Below are 13182 nucleotides of genomic sequence, written 5' to 3'. Positions count from 1 at the left end.
ATACTGTGGGATCCCATTTTTATGACTTGATGGGGTCCCTGGGACCCCATTTTGAAAATTCCTAGCGCCAACACTGATGGAGTATTGGTGCGTGCAAAACAGCAGCAGGCGGCTGTGGCCTGTAGGCCGGTTCTAATACTAAACATATATCATCCCGGGGGCCATAGATAATTCATATGCGGGCCGGATCTGGCCCGCGGGCCTTGACTTTGACACATAGGCTCTATAATATGTGCTGATAGCGGATTGATATCAGTATCAGCCAATACTCAGGACTCCAATATCATTATCGTATTGAATGTGGAAAAAGTGGTATACTAGTTAAAATGTTTAAAACATGTTTTGAAAAGTTGTTTACCTTTTGTAGCATGGGGTTTATTTCATATAAATCCAGGCTGTGCAAACGTTTCCCCGCACATCGTGACATATGATTGGTTGTTGGGTAATTATACCAGCTGTGTTGTGGTGGGAGGGGTCTACTTTATGGGTAAGACACAACACCTGCACAACTTGACTCTTGATACCCTGCAGCGAACATGGATCTTTCACCTGAAGTTGGGCTCAACAAACAATCTATCAATTACAAAAGTTTTGAGTCGCCTCAGTTGGCGCATGGTTCCAAGCCAGGTAGGTACACGTAAGAGCATTAAAAGACCATATGCAACGCGTTAACCTAAGCATGACCATAACGACATCATAGGCTTGATTTATGACGATTGGCTGAGTCGAGGCAAGAAAAAAGCATTTAAATTCCCCATGATGCTTTGACAGATGTAAACAAAGTCCAAAAGGAGGTACCTTTGCACCAATTGGCTTCTGGTTGTTTTCTGGATGACGTCTCCGCTAACAAAACCAAGGAAAGTTCCAGCAATAATGCACCCAAGTATGTGTACATCGCCTGCATCATTTTTGCCGTGGTAGTGACCTTTGCAACGATGCTGCAGGTGTATCTTGGTGAAAATATGGTATGGTGCATATTCATTAGTTGCAGTCTTCTGCATGACCGTGTCATCATTCCAGTTGCTTCTCAGCTCTTTGTAGAAGGAATGTTGGTTTCGGACCATGAACGCTGTACGGCAGTCGGCCAGAGAGTCCTTCGTGATCGTGGCTCAAGTGTAGATGCGGCCATCGCTGCCGTACTGTGTCTGGGTGTGGTGCATCCACATGTAATAGGTATTGGTGGGTGAGGTTTCTTTGTGTGTGTCTGCACCCTTGTGTAAAAATAAATTGCATTATTTGTTTAATCCACAACTTGCTCCCTTAAACAGAGGAGGGGTGATGCTGGTTCACAACACGCGGAAAAATGAAACGAAGGTACTTAATTTTCAAGGAGTAGCACCAAAGGGGCTCAAGGAGGAGATGCTGCAAAGTGGATTTAGAAAGAAGGTAACACAAAAATGTATCCATTTCAAAATTCATAATTCTGAATTATGATACAACAGTAATACCTTTTACTTTTATTGACGTCCCACTTTTCCTGTGATCGTGTTCACCAAAATTTTGCACCGGTTTTTGTGTACTTTATTATCAGACGCCCAAACATTGCGCACAACATACCAAAGACTATAAAAATGGGACCCATTACCTCCCTGCTTGGCACTCAGGATCAAGGGTTGGAATTGGGGGTTAATTCACCAAAATTGATTCCCGGGCACGGCACCGCTGCTGCCCACTGCTCCCCTCATTTCCCAGGGGGTGAACAAGGGGATGGGTCGAATGCAGAGGACAAATTTCACCACTCCTAGTGTGTGTGTGACAATCATTGGAACTTTAACTTTAACTTAATTCAGCAAAATTGCGCGTCCAAACAAATAATCCGAAGTGTTGGTGATTTAGTCTCTGTGCTTTTTCTTTTTTTTTTTTTAAATTGACTGCTAACTCAGTGGGCCCCAACCCCCGGTCCGGGGACCGGTACCAGTCTGTGATGCATTTGCTACTTGGCTGCAGAGAAACATTGCATTTGTAAACGACTGCATTTTCTCCGATTTAACTTTCGCCTGTCCCACTAGAGACGCCAATAAACTTGTTTATAGATGTACAATGAAACTCCTCATAGGAAGTTGCCATTTGTTATATTTGCTATAACTTTGTGACATGATACAATGTACATTAATGAGCATATGAAATATAAATGTGACCGATCGTAAATACCATTAACCTGCTGGGGATCTCATTGCTAAGGAACAAGCCCAGGGCTCCCACTAATTCAGCGTATAGTGAGTTGTATTTTTCATGCACTTATTTTTGCTGTATTTATCTGGCAAAAATGGTGGTGGTGCAAAAAAGTAAAGATGTCCGATAATGGCTTTTTTGCCGATATCCGATATTGTCCAACTCTTAATTACAGATTCTGATATCAACCGATACCGATATATATAGTCGTAGAATTAACACATTGTTATGCCTAATTTTGTTGTGATGCCCCGCTGGATGCATTAAACAAGGTTTTCCAAAATAAATCAACTCAAGTTATGGAAAAAAAATGCCAACGTGGCACTGCCATGTTTATTATTGAAGTCAGAAAGTACATTATTTTTTGTAACATGCCTCAAAACAGCAGCTTGGAATTTGGGGCATGCTCTCCCTGAGAGAGCATGAGGAGGTTGAGGTGGGCGGGGTTGAGGTGGGGGAGGGGTAGGGAGTAGCGGGGGGGTGTATATTGTAGCGTCCCGGAAGAGTTAGTGCTGCAAGGGGTTCTGGGTATTTGTTCTGTTGTTTATGTTGTGTTACGGTGCGGATGTTCTCCCGAAATGTGTTTGTCATTCATGTGGGTTCACAGTGTGGCGCATATTTGTAACAGTGTTAAAGTTGTTTATACGGCTACCCTCAGTGTGACCTGTATGGCTGTTGACCAAGTATGGATGGCATTCACTTGTGTGTGAAAAGCCTTAGATATTATGTGATTGGGCCGGCATTCAAAGGCAGTGCCTTTAAGGTTTATTGACGCTCTGTACTTCTCCCTACGTCCGTGTACCACTCCGTACAGCGGCGTTTTAAAAAGTCATAAATTGTACTTTTTGAAACCGATACCGATAATTTCCGATATTACATTTTAAAGCATTTATCGGCCGATAATATCGGTTAATGTGTGTGTGGACCCGCCTCCACCCACGGAGACAAAGACAGTGGATGAGTGACCAGAGGCTTCACTCCGTTCCTTTCATTTCACTATAGATAGTGCAAAAAACAAAACAAAAAAGGACGTATTTTCATTTATCTTTCAGGAAATGTCAAAAACGGGATAAGGAAGAAGTGTTTTTATTTTGGAGCTGATCAGGATCACATTCTGGATTCAGGACTTTTTTTAATATTGGGAGATGAAGCCTGGTGGAGGTCTGCATTAGTTACATAACGCATTGCTTTCTGTATATAAAACTAATTACCGTATTTTTCGGAGTATAAGTCGCACCGGCCGAAAATGCATAATAAAGAAGGAAAAAAACATATATAAGTCGTACTGGAGTATAAGTCGCATTTTTGGGGGAAATTTATTTGATATAACCAAACACCAAGAATATCAATCAATCAATCAATCAATGTTTATTTATATAGCCCTAAATCACAAGTGTCTCAAAGGGCTGTACAAGCCACAACGACATCCTCGGTACAGAGCCCACATACGGGCAAGGAAAAACTCACCCCAGTGGGACGTCGGTGAATGACTATGAGAAACCTTGGAGAGGACCGCATATGTGGGTAACCCCCCCCCTCTAGGGGAGACCGAAAGCAACGGATGTCGAGTGGGTCTGACATAACATTGTAGACATTTGAAAGGCAATTTAAAATAAATAAAGAATAGTGAACAACAGGCTGAATAAGTGTACGTTATATGAGGCATAAATAACCAACTGAGAACGTGCCTGGTATGTTAACGTAACATATTATGGTAAGAGTCATTCAAATAACTATAACATATGGAACATGCTATACGTTTTCCAAACAATCTGTCACTCCTAATCGCTAAATCCCATGAAATCTTATACGTCTAGTCTCTTACGTGAATGAGCTAAATAATATTATTTGATATTTTACGGTAATGTGTTAATTTCACACACAAGTCGCACCCCCGGCCAAACTATGAAAAAAACTGCGACTTATAGTCCGAAAAATACGGTATTCTTTAAAATGTGTTGCGTTCATATTTTTGGATGTCTGAAACGGAACAAATTGCTTTGATTTTCATCCGAATTTGTCTGAACCTTTGGGAAGGATTACTAATAAAAACCGACGTACTGCTGTATTGTGAAGGCAGGTCTGTTGGTCGGAGTGCCTGGTATGCTCAGAGGGCTGCACCAAGCTCACAGATTGTATGGGAGGTAAAAATACAATTTTATCGTAAAATTTTCTTGGCTTTTTTTTTAACTCTTTAATTTTACTGCAGTTTATCTTGGCAAAATGTGGCCGCCAGAGCTGCTGTTGTGGCAAGAGAAGGTTTTAATGTATCTCAAAGTCTTGGTGAGTCAACCCTTCCTCGTCACTTTGTCTTCATCATGCATCACATGCTGATGATCGCTCATTTCTTCTAAACAGCTTCTGCAATATCAAATGTGAAAGGAGACTCCCTAATGGGCCGTTTCAGGGCTACCTTCTTCCCAGATGGCAGAGCTCTGCGTCCGGGTTCATTTCTCAGGATGCCCAGTGTGGCCCGACTCCTTCAAGTTGGCCTGTCCAACTTCTATAGCGGAAATCTATCTCAAGAGATGGAGGAGGAGGTGGAAGACATTCATACTTTAAGTGGCTTTGTTTTGTGGTATTTTTCAAATCTGGGTTCATTAAGTTTTTGATCTAGGTGCGGGCCCAAGGAGGTGTCCTTAGTCGGGAGGACATTAGTAACTACATTGTGGATGTAGGGCAGCCATTGGAGGGCCTTTATAAAAGTAAAAACACTACTTGTATACAAACTACACAAATTGATTAAATTTGGGTTGACAAATGTTTGTTATGGTTGTCTTAGAATTTAGAATTTTGGTTCCTGCTCACCCGTCTGCTGCTGCAGCTTTGTTACTTACTGCAAAACTTTTAGAGGGCTTCAACAAGACCGATCGGAATCAAACAGTGCTACGCTGGACCTCTAAGGTACTGCAAACTCTAATTGTCAGCTAATGTATATTTTGGTATTTCTATTCAAATCTGTCTTTTTTTTCTTTATGTAAAATGGCTCTGAAGGAAGCTGTCAGAATGGGAATCTCTGAATATAACTCGTCAATGACTGAGCTGCTGTCTGACATGCTGAGGTAAACCGTACTAAGACTTAACCACTATTTAGCCAATAGAACCAGAAGGAAATTCAGACACATATGAAGGAAATGACTCGAAAAATAATATAAAAATGGTTGAGGCACTAGTACGCTGTATTAATTATAAAATACATAAAGAAATCAAAACACAAGTTTAACTTCAAAGTAGCCTAAAATTATAAAAAATGTAATTCATTTTATTCTGAAAAAAAACCAACCAAAAATATTTCATCTGCACCATCCATTCATCTTCTTCCGCTTATCTGAGGTCGGGTCGCGGGGGTCGCAGCCTAAGCAAGGAAGCCCAGACTTCCCTCTCCCCAGCCACTTCATCCAGCTCCTCCCGGGGGATCTCGAGATGTTCCCAGGCCAGCCATTCAAACAAAATAGTATCTCCAATACAATGGTCAACTGAAAAAAAAAAAAATTTAAAAAAACATTGTTTGTCTGAAAAGGAGCAGGAAGAAGCAAACTCCTACTCAGATATAATAATCTGATTCTTTATCAACAATACAATATATAATGCCCTTTTTATTTACCAATATTTTGTATATAATTATAGGATACAGATAAAGGGATATGAATCTTGCAACTCACGATTTGATTCCGATTATTGGGGTGACTTTGATAAAGAATCGATTCTCAATTCTACACGATTCTCGCAATAGGGACAAGCGGTAGAAGATGGATGGATGGATATAATTTGGTATAATAAAATATAACATTTTCAAAACCAATTACAGGTTACCAATGCTCTTGGCTGCTGGTGACATATAAGCGAAATAAATAAGAATGGTGATTGCCTAAAAAAACGTATTTTGAAAAATAATTCTAAAAGGAATATAATATATTGCGATTATTCCTTCTAAATTATTCATTTTAAAACATTTATCTATTTAGAAGGAATAATCGCGATTTGGGGAAAACATTTTTTGAAAATTGTTAACTGAATTAAAATCTAAATGTTCGCAATACAAAAAAAATAAGAAAAATTTTCTAAAATGATGGTTTGATTTAGAATTGTAATAAATTGCCATTATGAAAAAATATTGGAAACATATTTTTGAATATATTATGAATTGCGATCACATCCATGACTAATAATAATAACAAACAGTCATTTCATCAAATGTAGTTTCAGCAAATTACATGGATTATGTGGACAAAATTGTTGGCATTGCCAAAAGTAATAATGTATAAAAAAAATACAAAAATCTAATATTTAAAAAATCACACCTTTGCACAGATTGCAATCAGATAGCTGTTTGCAGATTGCGAAAACCCCACCCTTCTCGCTGCATGGCAGCCACAAAACACACTTCCACTTGTACACTAGTAACACTCTCTTATATTTTATGACATGTGTACCTTTTGCAACCCCCTGTGGTGCGTGCAGTTTTTTGCAATCTTTGATGTCCCAACTTAAAATGATCAGTATCTGACTAAATGTGTTTGTTCTTAAAGAAAAGGCTCTGTTGACATGCTTCGCCCAGAAATTTGGCACTCACTTGGCTCTCCACCTGAAGACCAAAGCAGAGTCCACACCATCCAAAAGACAGCGCTGATGGCTGGACAAGTAGAAGTCATGGGACCGGATGGCCTCATGGTGTCGATGGCAGGGTGACAAAATACGTGTGGTATTTGCTTCTGTACACACTGACATTCCTTCACCTTATCTCTCATGAATTTACTCTTCTGCAGTTCTTTGAGCAGACCGTTTGGGAGCAGAATCTTAACTCGCTCAGGCATCATTCTTAACAGCCTCATCCTTGAGTTCTACCAGACAAACAAAGCTGGCAAGAACCAAGTGAGCAATCAAAGCACCAAAGAGAACATATAAAACCAAAACCAGTGAAGTTGGCACGTTGTGTAATTCGTAAATAAAAACAAAATACATCCATCCATTGTCTACCGCTTGTCCCTTTTGATGATTTGCAAATCCCTTTCAACTTCTATTCAATTGAATGGACTGCAAAGACAAGATATTTAAGTTTCGAACTGAGAAACTATTTTTTTTTTTTTGCAAATAATCATTAACTTAGAATTTAATGGCAGCAACACATTGCAAAAAAGTTGGCACAGGGGCATTTTTACCACTGTTACATGGCCTTTCCTTTTAACAACACTTAGTAAACATTTGGGAACTGAGGAGACAAATTTTTGAAGCTTTTCAGGTAGAATTATTTCCCATTCTTGCTGGATGTACAGTTTGTTGTTCAACAGTCCGAAGTCTCCGTTGTGGTATTTTAGGCTTCATAATGCGCCACAAATTTTCAATGGGAGACAGGTCTAGACTACAGGCAGGCCAGTCTAGTACCCGCACTCTTTTACTATGAAGCCATGCTGTTGTAACAGGTGGCTTGGCATTGTCTTGCTGAAATAAGCAGGGGCGTCCATGATAACGTTGCTTGGATGGCAATATATGTTGCTCCAAAACCTGTATGTACCTTTCAGCAATAATGGTGCCTTCACAGATGTGTAAGTTACCCATGCCTTGGGCACTAATACACCCCCATATCATCATAGATGCTGGCTTTTGAACTTTGCGCCTAATAGTCCGGATGGTTCTTTTCCTCTTTGTTCCGGAGGACACGACGTCCACAGTTTCCAAAAACAATTTTAAATGTGGACTCGTCAGACCACAGAACACTTTTCCACTTTGCATCAGTCCATCTTAGATGAGCTTGGGCCCAGCGAAGCTGGCAGCGTTTCTGGGTGTTGTTGATAAATGGCTTTCGCTTGGCATAGTAGAGTTTTAACTTGCACTTACAGATGTAGCGACGAACTGTAGTTACTGACAGTGGTTTTCTGACGTGTTCCTGAGCCCATGTAGTGATATCCTTAACACACTGATGTCGCTTTTTGATGCAGTACCGCCTGAGGGTCACAGTTCCGTAATATCATCGCTTACGTGCAGTGATTTCTCCAGATTCTCTGAACCTTTTGATGATATAACGACCCGTAGATGGTGAAATCCTTAAATTTCTTGCAATAGCTCGTTGAGAAATGTTGTTCTTAAACTGTTTGATAATTTGCTCACGCATTTGTACACAAAGTGGTGACCCTCGCCCCATCCTTGTTTGTGAATGACTGAGCATTTCATGGAGGCTGCTTTTATACCCAATCATGGCACCCACATGTTCCCAATTAGCCTGTTCACATGTGGGATGTTCCAAATAAGTGTTTGATGAGCATTCCTCAACTTTCTCAGTCTTTTTTGCCACGTGTGCCAGCTTTTTTGAAACATGTTGCAGGCATCAAATTCCAAATGAGCTAATATTTGCAAAAAATAACAGTTTTCCAGTTCGAACGTTAAGTATCATGTCTTTGCAGTCCATTCAATTGAATTTTTTTTTTTTTTTACGATTTAAACAACGTGCCAACTTCACTGGTTTTGTGTTTTGTATTACATCAGTGTTGAACTATTGTTTTTTTCTTAAACAGGGAATTAAAATCCAGCCTGACAAGAGGCCAGCTCTCTCAGCTCTGACACCCACAATTGTGGTACCAGCTTGGCGTGTCTGTGGGACCTACATGGCACTGAGCCTCTCACTGGCAGGGCTTGTGGAGCGACCAGATGGAACTATTGTCCAATGTAAGTGTACAAATTTAATGAGTTATTCCTATATCCTCATATCTTTTTTCTTCTTTTTTTTCCCACTGTCAGCACTGTTTCCAGAAGATAGGGTGCAGACTTTGAATGAAAGTGCCCAGAGAGTCGAAAGGTTGAGAACTGTTGTCCATGGGGTCCTGAGGAACCAAGATGTCATGCAGGAAATGTATGTTTTTTCATGACTGTAATAAAGTCTTTCATGACTTTATGTCTACATGTTATTTTGAAGTATAAGTGGGTGGTAACGTGCTACGTTCACATGAACAACTTTTTGGATAATTTATACTTGCCAGTAGAGATGTCCGATAATGGCTTTTTTGCCAATATCGGACATTCCGATATTGTCCAACTTTTAATTACCGATTCCGATATCAACCGATACCGATTAATACAGTCGTGGAATTAACACATTATTATGCCTAATTTGGTTGTGATGCCCCGCTGGATGCATTAAACAATGTAACAAGGTTTTCCAAAATAAATCAACTCCAGTTATGGAAAAAAATGCCAACGTGGCACTGCCATATTTATTATTGAAGTCACAAACTGCATTTTTTTTTTTAACATGCCTCAAAACAGCAGCTTGGAATTTGGGACACGCTCTCCCTGAGAGAGCATGAGGAGGTTGAGGTGGGTGGGGTGTAGGGGGGTAGCGGGGGGTGTATATTGTAGCTTCCCGGAAGAGTTAGTGCTGCAAGGGGTTCTGGGTATTTGTTCTGTTGTGTTTATGTTGTGTTACGGTGCGGATGTTCTCCCGAAATGTGTTGTAATTCTTGTTTGGTGTGGGTTCACAGTGTGGCGCATATTTGTAACCGTGTTAAAGTTGTTTATACGGCCACCCTCAGTGTGACATGTATGGCTGTTGACCAAGTATGCATTGCATTCACTTGTGTTAAAAGCCGTAGATATTATGTGATTGGGCCGACACGCAAAGGCAGTGCCTTTTAAGGTTAATTGGCGCTCTGTACTTCTCCCTACGTCCGTGTACACAGCGGCGTTTTAAAAAGTCATGCATTTTACTTTTTGAAACAGATACCAATAATTTCCGATATCACATTTTAAAGCATTTATCGGCCGATAATATCGGCAGTCTGATATCGGACATCTCTACTTGCCAGAGTAGTTTTTATGCAGCAAACTTTTCTTTTTAATTTTCAGTGTTTTTGTTGAGAAGAAACCCTTTTACTTTACTACATTATTTATATCTAATTGCTACATTTTTACTTATGTATAATGTATTGATTACTGACACTCGCCGACAGGGGTAAATGTGCCGCAAACCGCCAAAACACATGAAATTCGGGGAAAACACAAAAGAACGATGAAACCGGAAGTAAGCAATGGAGGGCCACATGGAGAATAAATAATTTAATTGTCGGTCAAAGTTGGAGTTAAACACTTTTCACTAATTTAAAATTACATTCAATTTGATTAATTCTATATTTCATGATTTAATTGACTTTTTTTCATGATTTGATCATTTATCCATCCATCCATCTTCTTCCGCTTATCCGAGATCGGGTCGTGGGGGCAGCAGCCTAAGCAGGGAAGCCCAGACTTCCCTCTCCCCAGCCACTTCGTCCAGCTCCTCCCGGGGGATCCCGAGGCGTTCCCAGGCCAGTCGGGAGAGATAGTCTTCCCAACGTGTCCTGGGTCTTCCTTGGGCTATGGAAAAGAAACACTGGACAGTTACAGAGTGGTCCAGAGTCCTGTTTTCAGATGAAAGCAAGTTTTGTATTTCATTTGGAAGTCAAGGCGCGAGAGTCTGGAGGAAGGCTGGAGAGGAGCAAAATCCAAGGTGCTTGAAATCCAGTGTGAAGTTCCAACAGTCGGCAATGGTTTGGGGAGCCATGTCAGCTGCTGGTGTTGGTCCACTGTGTTTCATCAAGTCCAGAGTCAATGCAGCTGTGTACCAAGAGATTTTAGAGCACTACATGCTTCCATCTGTTGAATAGCTCTATGGAGATGATGATTTCATTTTCCAGCATGATCTGGCACCTGCCCACAGTGCCAAACCATCAGTAACTGGTGTACTGACCATGGCATTACTGTCCTCGATTGGCCTGCCAACTCCCCTGACCTGAACCCCATAGAGAATTTGTGGGGTATTGTGAAGAAGAAGCTGAAAGACACCAGACCCAATAATGCAAATGAGCTAAAGGCCACTATTGAAGCATCCTGGGCATCCATAACACTTTAGCAATGCCACAGGCTGATTGCCTCCATGCCACGCCGCATTGATGCAGTAATCCGTGCAAAAGGATTCCAACCAAGTACCGAGTGCATTAATTGACATTTTCAAATGTTTGCTTTTGTTTTGCTGTTCTAAATCTTTTTTTTTTACTTGGTCTGAGGAAATATTTAAATTTTTTGAGATGGGATTTTTGAGTTTTTTTAAACTGTATGCCATAATCAGGAATATTAAAATAATAAAAGGCTTGCAATATTTCAGTTGTGTAATGAATCCAGAATGTATAACATTTTTGTTTTTTTAATTGCATTACAGAAAATAAAGAACTTTATCACAATATTCTAATTTTCTGAGACAGTCCTGTATGCGTGTGCCAAGGCGGGCAGCCCGCCAAGGCCGGGACTAGGTGAAAATTTGCCAATGATACACAAACTTGCTTTATAAATAATATATTTATTTAAATAAAGCATTTTTTTCCTCTGTTGACAGCAGTGTTGGCGCTAGGAATTTTCAAAATGGGGTCCCACAGTGAATTTTTGGGGTCCCACTTTTTTGTAAGCGTTTTGAAAAAAAAAGATAAACGTATGCATTATCCTGTTATATCTCACATTCTATATTGTGTTTTGGAAAAAGGTTGTCATAAACGTTACTTAATTCATTAAAAAAAAAAAAAACATTTGTATACATATGTAAATGTATCAGTTCTAAACATTCATTCACTTTCTTCTTTCCTTCATGGAGCTAAACTTTACCGCTGCTGGTAGTTTTTTCTATGTTTTTATTGAATAAGTTGTAGGTGTATTTATTTCAGTATAAAAGTGGAAAAAGTGTTTTGCTTCGGTCATGAAATGATGATAATGGTGTGTGCCAGGGCATACATACATTTTATATTTAACGCTTAAATCTCTGGAGTCTACATCAACTTCAGATCTATCCCTCATTTCAAAATGTTTTAGTTTTTTTTATGTTGTTTTTTTGTTTGTTTGTTTTCTGCTCTGTTTTGTCAAACAAAACTATGTTTTTAATGGCAAACAAACAAAATATGCAAAATCTTCCACCGAAAATATTTTTCAAAGTGGAATATTTGATGTGAAGTAATCGGAGCCTTGGATAGGTCAATAATTCATAATAACATTGATTTTGATTCAATATTATGCTTTGAGCAATGACAGTTTGAAAGAAGAAAAAAACAGCTTTGTTTTATTAGTCAACATTGCAACTTTTTCTAAATTACATTTCACCTTTAAGCTTTTTTATTTCACTTTTGTTATGTTTTTCTTTATTTTAATAGTATTTTTAGAACGTGCCGTGGGCCTTTAAAAAAATAGCCGTGGGCCGCAAATGGCCTCCGGGTTACACTTTTGACACCCCTGCTATAGATGATAAAAAAATAAATCTGATAAATCTACCGATAAAAAGCAGAGCCTGGCGACGCATGCACGTTTATCATAACTCTCTCGCTCTCTCTGTCTCTGCCCCTCCCTCACGAATGCTGCTGCGTGCTCACACCTTCACAATTTGTTTTGTTTTTAACCCCTTCTTAACCCTGAACGTACATTGAAAATACACGCAACTCTAACTCAAAATGCCGGATATTTGAGGCATTTAAGAAACTCCGCCCGGACAGCCCCGCAAAAGAGGACATGTCCGGGGAAAAGAGGACGTATGGTCAGTCTATGCAGTAGGGCCACTCTGTTTCTTACATGAATTTTTTTTTTTTTAAAGATACAAAGACAAGAGGCATCTAGTTACTTTTAAATAATATTTCTATCCAAATACTCCACCAAATGATTTTTTTTTAGGACTTGTGGCTTGCGTGCATGCACTCTTTGAGGAGCGGCACAGCTGTTACATAAAGCTGATGTACATCAAGATATTGTCAGACTGCATGCCACCTGTGTCACATGGTAGGACATATCACAAGAACAGTGTAAGGACAAACATGTCACTCAAAGCACTCTCTCGTCTAGAATAGTTACTGCAAATGCGTCTGCTCAATGTCAGTCTTTGCAGTGACTAATGAGTTGTATTCTAGTGATGAGGTATGTACGCCTCAGCTTGTCATTAGCTCGGTGGTATGGATGGATAAATAGGCTTCACGTACTGTACATAGTGTCCTTCCACCTTTAAGCACTGTACTT

At 39.8% G+C, this 13182-nt stretch overlaps 1 protein-coding gene across 2 annotated transcripts; it reads left to right on the top strand.

The window, feature by feature from the left end:
* Window positions 1-472: 472 nt before the first annotated feature.
* Window positions 473-9070, top strand: LOC133658468 (glutathione hydrolase 7-like). Of its 2 annotated transcripts, none has more exons than XM_062060663.1 (14): window positions 473-627; window positions 772-965; window positions 1032-1183; window positions 1269-1386; window positions 4249-4316; window positions 4382-4455; window positions 4531-4712; window positions 4790-4877; window positions 4955-5076; window positions 5167-5234; window positions 6702-6857; window positions 6939-7044; window positions 8682-8832; window positions 8905-9070. In XM_062060663.1, the coding sequence occupies exons 1-14, from the start codon at window positions 537-539 to the stop codon at window positions 9030-9032; spliced, it is 1698 nt and encodes a 565-aa protein (XP_061916647.1). In that variant the 5' UTR covers window positions 473-536; the 3' UTR covers window positions 9033-9070. The 2 variants fall into 2 exon arrangements, with proteins under 2 accessions (XP_061916647.1, XP_061916568.1); XM_062060584.1 differs by having other exon boundaries at window positions 4955-5077; window positions 5159-5234.
* Window positions 9071-13182: the final 4112 nt, after the last annotated feature.

Source organism: Entelurus aequoreus, linkage group LG01 (assembly GCF_033978785.1).
Source record: "Entelurus aequoreus isolate RoL-2023_Sb linkage group LG01, RoL_Eaeq_v1.1, whole genome shotgun sequence".
NCBI classification, from domain to species: domain Eukaryota; kingdom Metazoa; phylum Chordata; class Actinopteri; order Syngnathiformes; family Syngnathidae; genus Entelurus; species Entelurus aequoreus.
This window is presented reverse-complemented; position numbering and strand designations above follow the sequence as displayed.